The sequence below is a fragment of the Thamnophis elegans genome, chromosome 13, assembly GCF_009769535.1.
Source record: "Thamnophis elegans isolate rThaEle1 chromosome 13, rThaEle1.pri, whole genome shotgun sequence".
Lineage (NCBI taxonomy): Eukaryota > Metazoa > Chordata > Lepidosauria > Squamata > Colubridae > Thamnophis > Thamnophis elegans.
Genome location: NC_045553.1, coordinates 11551320 through 11564657, shown reverse-complemented (window position 1 = coordinate 11564657; position 13338 = coordinate 11551320). Strand labels below are relative to the sequence as shown.

At 43.3% G+C, this 13338-nt stretch overlaps 1 protein-coding gene across 1 annotated transcript in view; it reads right to left on the bottom strand.

Moving 5' to 3' along the window:
* Positions 1-13338, bottom strand: part of GALNT9 (polypeptide N-acetylgalactosaminyltransferase 9) — a 137742-nt gene that overhangs the window by 92126 nt on the left and 32278 nt on the right. The window contains exon 2 of the mRNA XM_032229916.1: positions 3265-3445. Within this exon, the coding sequence (XP_032085807.1) occupies positions 3265-3445 (181 nt within the window). The remainder of the gene's footprint in view (positions 1-3264; positions 3446-13338) is intronic.

The window sequence follows — 13338 nt, the reverse complement described above, 5'->3', positions numbered from 1 at the left end:
GCCCAGGTAAGTCCCTCTGGCACAGCAGGCAATGGGATGCACATGTACAGCGAAGCGCAAACAACAGCGGCTTTTTTGGCAACCTCCAGTAGTTTTCGGCAGCCTCCAGCCAGCTGCCATAATATATATTGCTGTGTCCCCTGGAAATATCGTCTCAAACCTGCAAACAACCGTCTCTAAATAAACCAGTGGAAATGAAACACCTTTCAGCTTTCAGTTGCTCTAGAGGAGGAATTTTATCTGTATAACAACAAGAGGGTAAGGTTTCCTTCCTGTGTCTCATCCTGTCAGGCGTTCATGTCTCACTTTGTAATATTTTCCGCACCTCACTTCAAGTGAGGATAAACATTTGTGATGGCTGCCAAAGTGAGGCCTACTCATTCAGGAAAGCGGGTAGACCAAACCATGTATGACAGGTGTTTATTTTTTTGGGGGGGGGGGAAAGACCGCTATGTTTTTTTAAATATATATATACTGTATTTTGCAGACTATAAGCTGCATTGGTGTATAAGACACACCAAGATTTTAAAGAAGTAAGTAAGAAAGAAAGTTTTTGTCCTTCCCAGCCCCCAGGAGCACTCTGCAGGCTTCAGCAGGGGTGGGGGAAACCAGAAACATCTGGGTGGAAAACAGGCCGTTTTTCACAAAAACAGGGACATTTTTCCCTTCCCCCAGCCCTGCTGAAGCCTGCTGAGTGCTCCTGGGGGCTGGGGGAAGGCAAAAACACCTCTGTTTTTGTGAAAAATGGCCCACAAAAATGGGATAGCAATAGCAATAGCAATAGCAGTAGACTTATATACCGCTTCATAGGCCTTTCAGGCCTCTCTAAGCGGTTTACAGAGAGTCAGCATATTGCCCCCAACAATCTGGGTCCTCATTTTACCCACCTCGGAAGGATGGAAGGCTGAGTCAACCCTGAGCCGGTGAGATTTGAACCGCTGACCTGCTGATCTAGCAGTAGCCTGCAGTGCTGCATTTAACCACTGTGCCACCTTGGCTCTTGCTGCATTTAACCACTGCGCCACCTTGGCTGGGATGCGGGAGGGGCTTCGGGAGGCCAAAAATGGCTGTATTTGGTGTATAAGACGCACCAACATTTCCACGCTCTTTTGGGGTGGGGGAGAAAGGTGCATCTTATACTCCAAAAAACATGGTATATAATTATTTATATTTATAATATAATTCCATCTTTAGTTGAACAGTGCGTTGGCTGGGTACAAATACCTTTGCTGAACAATAATCAATATTTGCCACATCATTCATTACATTGCTATTAATTCTACAATATTAAAATAGTAATATTCCACATATTCATTCTACAATATTAAAATAGTAATAGTCGACCTACTAATCATAATATTTACTTATCTCTTTGAACATATCCCCTTTTTTTTGTTTTCCTGTTTCTAACTCCCATCTTATTATTTAATCACTGATAAAATAGATCCCATACCATGTAAGTATTCAGTTTGCTCTTTCTCCTTAACTGCCAACATTAATCTGTTCATTTCTGCACATTCTAGTGTTTTCCTAATCCCATTCTCATCTGTGGATATCTCTTTACTCTTCCAACTTTTTGCAAATACGATTCTAGCAGCAGTTAATATATGAATAACTACATAGGCATTTTCCACAGTGTATTTTTCGGCTAAACTGCTATGTTTTAAAGGAGGGTCTTAGCCCATGAGGTTTATGTTTTCAAAAGCCAGCAGGAGGCCAATTAATTAATAAATGGCACTAGATAAGAGCCAATGGAATTCAAGAAGAGTGAGACTTAGACCATTTGTGGAAACTTAAGGACTCCAGGCTAGTTCCCCTCTTGACTCCAACCCAGGCTCAGCCACTCTTTCCCCTATAACAGTGATGGCAAACCTTTTCAGCATTGAGCACCCAAACTGGAACGCACCTGAATGCACGTGTATGTGTGTGCCAGAGCACTGGAAACCCAAAGAGCAGCTGGTCGATGAGCCTGCTTGTTTTTTGGCCATTTTTTGGGCTGTTTTCAGGCCGTTTTCCAGTGCTCCAGCACCTACGAAGACCAGCAGCTGAAAAACAGCTGTTTTGGGGGGCGTTTTCAAGCGCTGCAAAAACCAGCCTGAAAAAGAACCAGAAAATGGCCCAGAAAATGGCCTTTTTGGGGTGCGGTTTTGGCAGATTTTCAGGCCATTTTCAGACCATTTTCTGCCACTCTGGTGCCCGCAAAGACCAGCTGGCTGGCACATCTATGCATGCCAGAAAACAGAAGAGCAGCTGGCAACAGTGTATGTGCCCACAGAGAGGGCTTTGCGTGCCACCTCTGGCAGACGTGCCACATGTTTGCCATCACGGCCCCATAAGTATGTGGGAATCAGCTTGGGAGACAGAAGGAAAAGCCACAGCGAGGGCAATGATTAGATAAAAGGCACCTTAGCCCACAGATGTAACACAAGTAGCCATCTATAGTGTCTTAATTTGCAATCCAAGAAACCAACCATGTCCTTGTTAATATTTACAGGAATTAAGAAGAACAAAAGACAGGCAAAAACAGTATGAAACAAAGGAGAAAAATCAGAATCCTAACAATGCCATACAGATGACAATTTTTCAGTATTTGTATGCTAGTGTTCTGACCGAGGCTTCCCAAGAGCATGAAGCAAACTCCTTGTCCCGACAAAAAACCCTTTTATTAATTGACTGTGAATTCTGCTCATTCACATCCAGCAAAGTCTTTCCAGGGAGGATTTACAGTCACAGACCTCATCTGGCTTGGAGAGCTGCCAGGCCGAGATTTGCAGAACTTGGCAAGGTATCTTAGAGAGTCACGAACCAATTAAGCGAACTAATAGTCTCCTGCAAACTCCTCTTTTATTTCCTCTGGGAGGGGCCATTCATCGTTCACCTATGGCCTTACTCCCAAGTTCTTTAGTTGTTCCCTTCATCTGGCAACTCTGTGCATGCGCATACTGGGAACAGGCTCCAGCCATTTGTCTACCTCACTGATATCTGACTCTGAAGACAGCTGATAACTGGCATACGGCTCTGTCCCCCCTCTCTGCCTCTGACACAGAGCCCTCATCAGAGCCTTCCCCAGACTCCAGGACTGGCCCATGTTCCTCCCCAACCTCCTCACTGTCCGAATCTGCTCCCAGCTCTGCTGGCTGTTGGTGGGCCGCAATAGCTAAAAATTATAATTTCCCAGTCTATAATTCATTCAACTTTTAGGATCCATGCAAAACAAGTACAGTAATTTTCACCAATGGTTAGTCACATAGAGAGCTTACTTACTTTTTGGGTCTATAGTCTGGAATAGATCTGTCCAAGGAAATCCGATCGCTCAGTTGCGCATTGTAACCATATTCTTCATATTTCATTTCAGATTCATGACTGTCGTCTCTTAGTGTGGCAGCCATTCCTCCTTGGCCCAAACCTCCTGGGCCTTCAACTAATCCCATTGGCTTGGCTAGACCTGGGAAGGGGGGAAAAGGAAATACAGATGTACTTAGTTTAGAAAATCAGGGGAGTGGGTCAGAGTTATAGTGATAAATGCAGAGTAAGTCTGGAAGTCCAGGCAGTTCAAATTAACATAAAGGTTTATTGCAAGCTTAAGCTCTCTACAAGAATCTGAACTACTAATGTCTGAAGAGAAGAATCAATGGAATTCAAGGTGGGCTGCACTTAGATCTCTTGTAGGTGCGAAGGGACTCGAGACTGATGATACACTTGATCCCTCCCTCGGGCTCAGCCTGGTCATTTCCTATATGGATGATTGGACTGACGGATGAATGGATAGATGGATGTATGGTGTTGACAGACAGAGAGAGATAGATAGTCATCTCCTATATGGATGGATGGGTAGATGGATGGATGGATGGATAGATGGATGGATGGATGGATGGATAGATGGATGGATGGATAGATGGATGGATGGATAGACAGAAAGATAGATAGATGATAGATAGATAGATAGATAGATAGATAGATAGATAGATATGTACTGGATGGATGAATGGATGGATGGATGGATAGATACAATAGATAGATGTTAGATGATAGACAGACAGACAGACAATAGTCAAGCACTTGAAATCAAGAGTCCAGGCAATTCAAATGAATATACAGGTTTATTGTATGCTCTCTATAGAATCAGAACTACTAATGGTAAAAGCAAATCAGTGGTAGATAACAGGCAACAGAATTCAAGCTAGGCTTGACTCTTGTGGGGGTGAAGGAACTCAAGACGGATGACATGCTTGACTCCTCCTCAGGCTCAGCCTGGTCCTCTCCTACACATAGTAAAATTGGAGCCCCCACCACTTCCTTCTCTGTTGTCCCATCCCAGGAGAAACTTTGCTTAAGCCAAAATCACAAACATCTTTGGCTGGAAATCAATTTCACTCCAGAGGTGGATAAAAATGCCAAATTCAGTCTGAACACCCGGCCGACTGTGCAAAGAATAAAGACTCTCGTTCTCTCTCTTTTGTAAATCATAGAGCGGTTAATTGAATAAATCAAGGGTTTTTGTCATTGTAGGAAGAAATATGGTGTCCTACTGCCCATCACTCCTAAATAACAGTCTGTGGAGATTCTCAGCCATCCAGGTCATGGTTGTCCCAAGGGTGCCTTTTTTCAGGAGGCAACTGGACTTTCTTGTTTTTCTTTGAAGACGTTTCATTTCTTATCCAAGAAGCTTCTTCAGCTCTGACTAGATGGTGGGGAATGGAAGGTTTTCTACCCCTTGCAGATAGCTGGTCATTTGCATTCTTCAAGAGTCCTTGAGACCACCTGGAGGTTTATCTGTGTCCTCAGGATCACCTGAGTGGTGCAAATGGTTCCTGTAGTTTGCAATTTTCCCCTGGAAATCTGTTCATACTCCCACACCATTGGAAGGATGTTCATCCCAAAGAGCATGGCTAAAAGTCTGTGGAGATTCTCAGTCCTGAAGGTCCTGGTTGTCCCAAAGGTTTTTCTTTTCCAAGAAAGTATCTGGACTTCCTTTGTTTTTCCTTGAAGACATTCGGGAGAAGTTTCTTGGATGAGAAATGAGATGTCTTCAAGGAAAAACAAAGGATGTCCAGTTACCTCTTGAAAAAGTACTTTTGGGAACTCCTAAGTAATAATATTTGCTTACTTCATGACATCAATCTTCACACAGATTCAGAAATCCTTCCCAGATTCCCCAACTAGATCCTGGAATTCATAAAGAGGAGGACCAGGGGAGACATGATAGCAGTGATCCAATATTTGAGGGGCTGCCACTGAGAGGGAGGGTGTCAAGCTGTTTTCCAAAGCACCCGAAGGCCAGACAAGGAATAATGGATGGAAACTGACCAAGGAGAGATTCAACCTGGAAATAAGGAGGAATTTTCTGACAGTGAGAACAATCAACCAATGGAACAGAAGTTGTAGCAGCTTCATCACTGGAGGCCTTTAAGAAGAGATTGGACTGCCATCTGTCAGAAATGGTGTAGGGCCTTCTGCTTGGGTGGGGGTTGGACTAGATGACCTACAAGGTCCCTTCCAACTCTGTTAATCTAACTATAACAGCTTTCAGATTTTGAACCTGGTTGTTGATCTATCTGGTCTCACAAGAGAATCCAGAGACATTAAGAAAAAGCTTGCCAATAGATTTGTGCTGCAGTCTTCTTGTACCCCAGTCGCGCTGGTAGACACAATAGCATTGCTTAGCCCTTCTGTCTCCCAGGACGTAAAATTCATTACTATTTTTTAATTGGAAGTGATACTACATTTTATGTGTACAGATCTCCAATATCAACATGTAATTGCTTTGAAGCAATCCTCATTTGAAGCCTGCTTCCCCTGGAGAGGAGGAGATTGGAGTCTAATTACAAGAGATAATTTGAAAGAAGATAAACAAATAACAGACGATCACCAAGGTCAACAATGGGTCAATGCAAAAGGTGCTAGAAGTAGGGTTCACAGCACCGGCAAACATAGATTGGATTAAATGTTGTCCACCTATCAATCCTGGCCCTTAGAAGTGAAGATTTTTGTTGTTGTTAGTTGCGAAGTCATTTCCAAACCATTGTGACCCCATGGACAATGTTCCTCCAGGCCCTCTTGTCCTCTACCATTCTCTGGAGTCCATTTAAGCTCACGCCAACTGCTTCAGTGACTCCATTCAGCCACCTCATTCTCTGCTGTCCCCTCCTTCTTTTGCCCCCAATCTTTCCCAGCATGAGGCTCTTCTCCAGGAAGTCCTTCCTTCTCATTAGGTGGCCAAAGTCTTTGAGTTTCCTCTTCAGGATCTGGCCTTCTAAAGAGCAGTCAGGGTTTATCTCCTCTAGGACTGACCGGTTGGATGGCCTTGCAGTCCAAGGGACTCTCAGGAGTCTTCTCCAGCACCAGAGTTCAAAGGCCTCCATTCTTTGGCGCTTGGCCTTCCTTATGGCCCAACATCCATTGCAAGTGGGAAAACCAAAGCCTTGACTAGATGCACTTTTGTTGGCTGGGTGATGTCTCTGCTTTTTAGTCTGCTGTCTAGATTTGCCATAGCTTTCCTCCCCTGGAGCAAGAAGATTTTTGCAGATGGGACAATTACTTGGATTGGCCATATTAAGAGAATGGAGATAGAAGTATAATGATGATGGAGTCATTGTGTCCTCCCGCCCTAAGCTGCTCTACTGGCCTTCAAGTGAAATGGAGGATATTGTCCCAATGTCCAAGACTCAACTGCCCATCTAGATGCCTTTGGAGTCCTTGGTGCCCTCTGAGCTTGGTTGTTTTCTCACTGATGTTTCAGTACCGAACTAGGTAACATCATCAGTGTTGGAAAGGAGTGGCATTTGTTCTCTTTTAACACCATGATTAAGAGAAGACCATCAATGCCCAATCAAAGAACTACCAACTCAGACAAACAATCAAACAGTAAACAGCAATCTTATCAAGGGACTACCAAATATTCCTTATCAAGATTGACCTGGGAAGCCACTAGAATATAAAGAGAGCAAACCCCACTCCTTTTAACACTGATTGTGTTACCTAGTTGCGTGATGAAACATCTATAAGAAAATGACCACGCTCAGAGAGCACCAAAGAGCTGAGAGTCCTTCTTCTCCTCCTCCTCCTCTCCACCACTTCCTTCTAATACTGATGATATTACCTAGTTGCGTGATGAAACAACTCTAAGAAAGTGCAGAAGAGCATCAAGGACCCTACAATTTAACTCTGAGCTATTTTCTTCTATTTTATTCAGGAAGATGAATCTGAAACATTGCAAACATTTGAGATGCGTCTTCCATCCATTCATCCGATGACTCACCAGACACTCTAGTCACACACTAGACAACTAACTAACTAGTCAACATAGGTCTGATCAACCTGGGAAGAGCTCTAAATCTCACTGACGTTCAGTCCGTTCGTTAGATGGATTTCCAATTGGCCCTTGAAAAATGTCTAGATAGGTCTATTACCAAGATCTCTGCGGTATCTCAGTTTGACTATATGAAATCCATCCCTTTGATCTATCTGTTTCTCATAATGTTCGCATTATGCACAATCACATCCCTGGTTTGTTCCTGTCTCTTTTTTTAAGCTAAAAATGAATTTAAAAATCTACAGCTACATCCTTTCTGATTACTGCTTTTTCAGACAGACAGACAGACAGACAGACAGATAGACAGATAGACAGACAGATAGATAGATGATAGATAGATAGATAAGAGATAGAGATAGAGATAGAGATAGAGATAGAGATAGATAGATAGAGAGAGAGAGAGAGAGAGAGAGAGATATTACTTAAATGGGTGTTTTCTTTTTCACTTTTTAGAAAGGTAACAATTCTCACATCTCTTCCAGATAGATAGATAGATAGATAGATAGATAGATAGATAGATAGATAGATAGATAGTAGATAGATAGATACTGTAGATAAATAGATTGATATGGATGGATAGAGAAATTGAAAGACAGAGGGAGGGAGGGAGGGAGGGAGGGAGGGAGGGGCAGATGATAGATAGATAGATAGATGGATGGATGGATGGATGGATGGATGGATGGATGGAAGGAAGTATAGATGTATAGATGATAGGATATATAGATAAAGTGTGAGAGAGGAGAGGATGGATGGGTGGATTGGATGGAATGGAAATATGGATAGGATAGAGATAGAATGAGAGAGATATGGATTGATGGATGGATGGATGTGGAGGGATATGGATTGATTAATGGGATGAAAAATAGGTGATGGATGAATGGATGGATAAATGAATGTGGCTAGATATGGATGGATGGGATGGAAAAGTAGATGGGCTAGCTATATAGCTGGATGGATGGATGGATGGATGGATGGATGGATGGATGGATGGATGGATGGATGGATGGATAGATAGATAGATAGATAGATAGATAGATAGATAGATAGATAGATAGATAGATAGATAGATAGATAGATAGATCTTTCTCACTTTCTAACAGATTTTCCATTCACGATTTTTTCTTTGCTGGGCCGTTTTGCAACATATGAGGCTGAAACTATAAGAGTCATGTTTGCAGATGTGTTCGCATTATGCACAATCACAATTCCATTTTGTTCCTGTCTCTTTTTTAAGCTAAAAAAGAAAGGGGTGGGGAGAATCCTGCAGCTACATCCTCTCTGATCACTGCTTTTTCATTTTCATTTTCTATTTTTGCTTCAATGGGTGTTTCCCTTTTCACTTTCCAGAAAGGTAAAAACTGTTCCCATCCCTCCCACTCCTGAATGCTTGCAAGAAATGCTTCCTACTAAGTGGGTGAAGGTCAGACCTCCCATTTCACAGGTTTACGATCCCGTTTACGATCTCTTTGGTTACCTTCGAACTGCAATATCTGTGTCGAATAGGTGGCGAATATATTTACACCGTCTCCTTCTCCCTCCCTCCCCCCTCTCTCTTTCTTTCTCATTTTAAGACTCCCACCTCAAGATATGATTCAGAAGAATGGAATATTTAAGTGTTCTCAGCAGATTTGGGAGGGCAAAGATGCAGGATTGAGACTCCTGGGATGAAAGATGACCCAAAGATCAGAGAGAGAGAGAATAGATGCTAATGCCATGGTACCTGAAGGGCTGCTAGGCAACCGTATCAAGCATGTTTCTCTCTTCCCTCATAAGGACTCTTCTTGCCATTGGACCATTTGCTCTCTGACTGGAGAGCCCGAAGGCATTTTGCTTCTCATCCAAGAAGCTTCTTTAGTTCTGGGGAATTGACTCTCTGTAAACTGCTTAGAGAGGGCTGAAAGCCCTATGAAGCGGTATATAAGTCTATTGCTATTGCTATTGAAGAAGCTTCTTGGATGAGAAGTGAAACACCTTCAAGCAAAAAGAAAGGAAGCCCAGGTGCCTTTTGAACAAGTCCCTTTGGGACAACCATGACCACTTCATAGACATCTGACTGGATATGTTCCTCAGCATAGCAATAGCACTTAAGACTTATATACCGCTTTTCAGCCCTCTCTAAGCAGTTTACAGAGTCAGCCTCTTGCCCCCAACAATTTGGGTCCTCATTTTACCCATCTTTGAAGGATGGAAGGCTGTCAACTTTGAGCTGGTCAGGATCAAACAGGAAGGAAGGAAGGAAGGAAGGAAGGAAGGAAGGAAGGAAGGAAGGAGAAAAGGAAGAGCAATAGCAATAGCACTTATACTTATATAGCACTTCACAGTGCTTTCCAGCCCTCTCTAAACGGTTTACAGAATCAGCCTATTGCCCCCAACTATCTGGGTCCTCATTTTCTTCTTCCTTCCTTCCTTCCTTGATAGTGCAGTGGTTAAAATGCAGAATTGCAGACTAATTGTGCCGACTGCCAACAGTTCGATTCTGAGTGGCTCAAGGTTGATTCAGCCTTTCATCCTTCCAAGCTTGGTAAAACAAGAGCTCAGATTGTTGGGGGTAATCAGCTGACTCGCTAAACTACTTAGACCAGGCTGTATACCCCTGGGAAGCGGTATATAAGTCTAAGTGTTATTCCTATGTCAATGGGGGTAGATGGATTCGCTTAACGACTGCATGATTCATTTAACAATGCAGGGATTCGTTTAGCAAAAGTCATATACAAAAAACCTGAAGTCTTAAAATCAGGCACAATTCCCCTAACATCTGTTTCCTTATGAATGGAAATTTGGGCCCCAGTTGTGGTTGTACGTTAAGGACTATCCAACTTCAGCTTCAGAAACAGACAATGCTGGCTAGATGTTAAACTACAATCTATAACCACCTCTTCCAATCAAATTGAAGCCACCAATGTACTTTGCGGTTTCTTTTTCATTTTTTGTGTCCTCACCATGACAATCGTCCATCTCTGCCTTTTTCAATGCAGATGTGCTTTTTTGTAATCATCAATGATTGTCTTTTCATTTCACTAGCAATCACTCGGCGTCCTGATTTCCCAAAACAAGCTCTATATTTAACATTTACAGGCATACTGAGATCAAAGGAAATACATCTGGGTGCCTTGCAGCCTGCCAGAGTTTTGCTAGGAATTTTGAGAAAGACCTCCATCTCTTTCTTCCCTTGCTCTTCTCCCTTCTCGTTTCCACGCTTCCTTTCACCTTCCTTCATCTTTATTCTCTTATCTTCTTCTTTGCACACCCACCTTACTAGCCTTATGTGCAAATATGCAGGTTGGGGGATGGCCTGACTCTGGTTATTCTTCATTCTTGTAGATGCGGTTATTATTATTATTATTATTATTATTATTATTATTATTATTATTATTATTATTTAATCCCTATCTGTATAAATGACTAGATAACAGGCACAGAGATTAGAAACTTAATAACAAAAGAAGAGCAACAAACTAGAAATAAGTAAAGGTAAAAGTTCCCCTCACACATGCATGCTAGTCATTCCCGACTCTAGGGGGCGGTGCTCATCTCCGTTTCAAAGCCGAAGAGCCAGCACTGTCCGAAGACATCTCTGGGGTTATGTGGCTGGTATGACTAAATGCCAAAGGTGCACGGAGCGCTGTTACCTTCCCACCAAAGGTGATCCCTATTTTTTACTTGCATTTTTATGTGCCTTCAAACTGCTAGGTTGGCAGAAGCTGGGACAAGTAACAGGAGCTCACTCCGGTTTGCAGCGCTAGGGATTCAGACCGCCAAACTGCTGACCTTTCTGATCAACAAGCTCAGTGTCTTAGCCACTGAGCTACCACGTCCCTTAGAAGTAAGTACAGGTATAAATATATACTGTAAGCAATGTTAATATCAGACGGTACCTGACTATGGATTAAAATGTATAGAATGTGAAATGTATTGAGTGTTATTGTACAACTATGAAAATAAGAGACATAACTATGATATACAATATCATGTATTTAAAAGAGATTATGCTATATGACCATGAGAATAATGGTTATGATCAGGATATGTAATACTAGATATATTTAAAAAGGATTTGGTACAACCAGTACAGTGTTCTTCCAAAACCTGGAAATGAGATATAGAATATGTCAGGGTTCCAAATGGCATCCAAAAGTAAAGCAGAGTCCAAGGCAAAGTATTGCTCAAAGTTCCAATTTACCATATTTTTCAGAGTATAAGATGTACTGGAATATAAGACGCACCAAGATTTTGAAGAGGCATTTTTTTAAAAAAAAAAGTGTTTGCACACTGCAGACCTCCAAAAAACGGCCTGTTTTTTTTTCTTTTCGAAAATGGCTTCATTTTTTGTCAGAAAAAGGGCATCCATAGCCTTTAGAAGCCTTATAGAGTGCTCCTAGGGTCTGGGAGGCAAAAATGAGCAAAAAACATCCAATTATTCGCTAATTTTTGCCCTCCCCAGCCCCCAGGAGCTCTCTGGAAGCCTCCTAAAGGCTATGCATGGTAGGGGGCGGGAGGGGGGTTCAGGAGGCCAAAATGCTGTATTCAGGGTATAAGACACACCCAGATTTTCACCCTCTTTTTTGAGGGAAAAAGGTGCGTCTTATACTCCAAAAAGTACTGTATTAAGAGAGCCATGTTGGCACATCTGGGAAAACCCGAATCGCAAAGCTTCCTGGTTTTCCCCACCCTGTTGAAAGTTCAAGATCTTGCCCCCACACCCCCACATCCATCACATGGTCCAATCTCCCACTGCCATGCTGGCAGTTCCACCCCTCCAATTCTGGTCAGGTGCAGAGGTGCAAAGACAAAGGATGACCTTGGCTTTCTAGAAAGAATTTTGTTATGGCTACATAGCATCTAACTCCATACAACCCACCCTCCCATTTTCCCACAATAGAAAGTGCATAGTCAAATAATAGAAAGTGTGGCAGGCCAGGATCCAAAAGAAAAGATGGCTGACAGAATAAAGGAAAATGCCTAATAAAAAAATGTTTAAAAAAAGATTACTATTTAATTTATTGCAAGAGAGCACGGTAGGAGATTGCTGGCTCAGGTGGGCCGCAGAAAAGGAAAAATGACAATTCAATTCTGTGCGTCTGAATTTTAAAAATAAGTCACTTTCTGCCTCTTAAGGGCCAGTTGAAGAGAGGGGCATTGCTTTATTCTGTGGAGCTGTTCGGGCCAGATAATAAGGCATTCAAGGCCACGGAGAAAGCTGTTTTAGACCGAGTTCTGCCTTTTAAAAGCCATTTTTCACCTTCCCCAGGCTCCAGAGGTTTTTGCCTGGGGAGGGCAAAAACAGCCTCCCCCCCCCCGGAGGCCCTCTGCCCCCGCCCCAGAGCGCAAAAAACCAGCCCTATGGGCAAACCGGAAGTTCGGGAACAGACTTCCGGTTTGCTTGTAGGCCGGTTTAAGCCCTCCAGAGCCTTCAGGAGGCTTCCCTGAAGGTTCCGGAGGACGAAAAATGACCCTGCTTGTAGGGCCATTTTCAGTCCTCCTGAGCCTTCAGGGAAGCTCCTGAAGCCTCTGGAGGGCCTCAGGGGGCCAGGGGGGGGGGCTGTTTTCAGCTTCCCCAGGCTCCTATAAAGCCTCTGAGCCTGGGGAGGGCGAAAAAAGCATGCAGAAAACGGGGGCTGCGCCTGTCATGCATGCATGCGCACTGGAGGAGCCACACATTGCATTATGGGTGCGGCACACCTGCACCTGACCCCCTGCGCTCCCCCCGCTTATGGCACGCGAGCCAAAAAAGGTTCACCATCGCTGCTGTGGAGGTTATGAGATCAGCAAAGGCTCCCAGAATTATTGGGGTCTACTTTCCCCAACAATCATTGTTTTCGCTTTGCAGAAGAAGATAGAGGCCTGGTCCTCTCAGCTCCTTTCCGCCTTTGAGTGTCCACATTAGCATGCAAAGTCAGCCATGCCCTCCAGTCAGTGCGGGGGGAAATAACCACCAAGCCTAATGCCGCCGAGTGTTTCGGAATTAAAGCATATTGCAAGAATTAAAGCAGAGAGAGGGTTTGTATGTATGTATATCTACCAGCTGT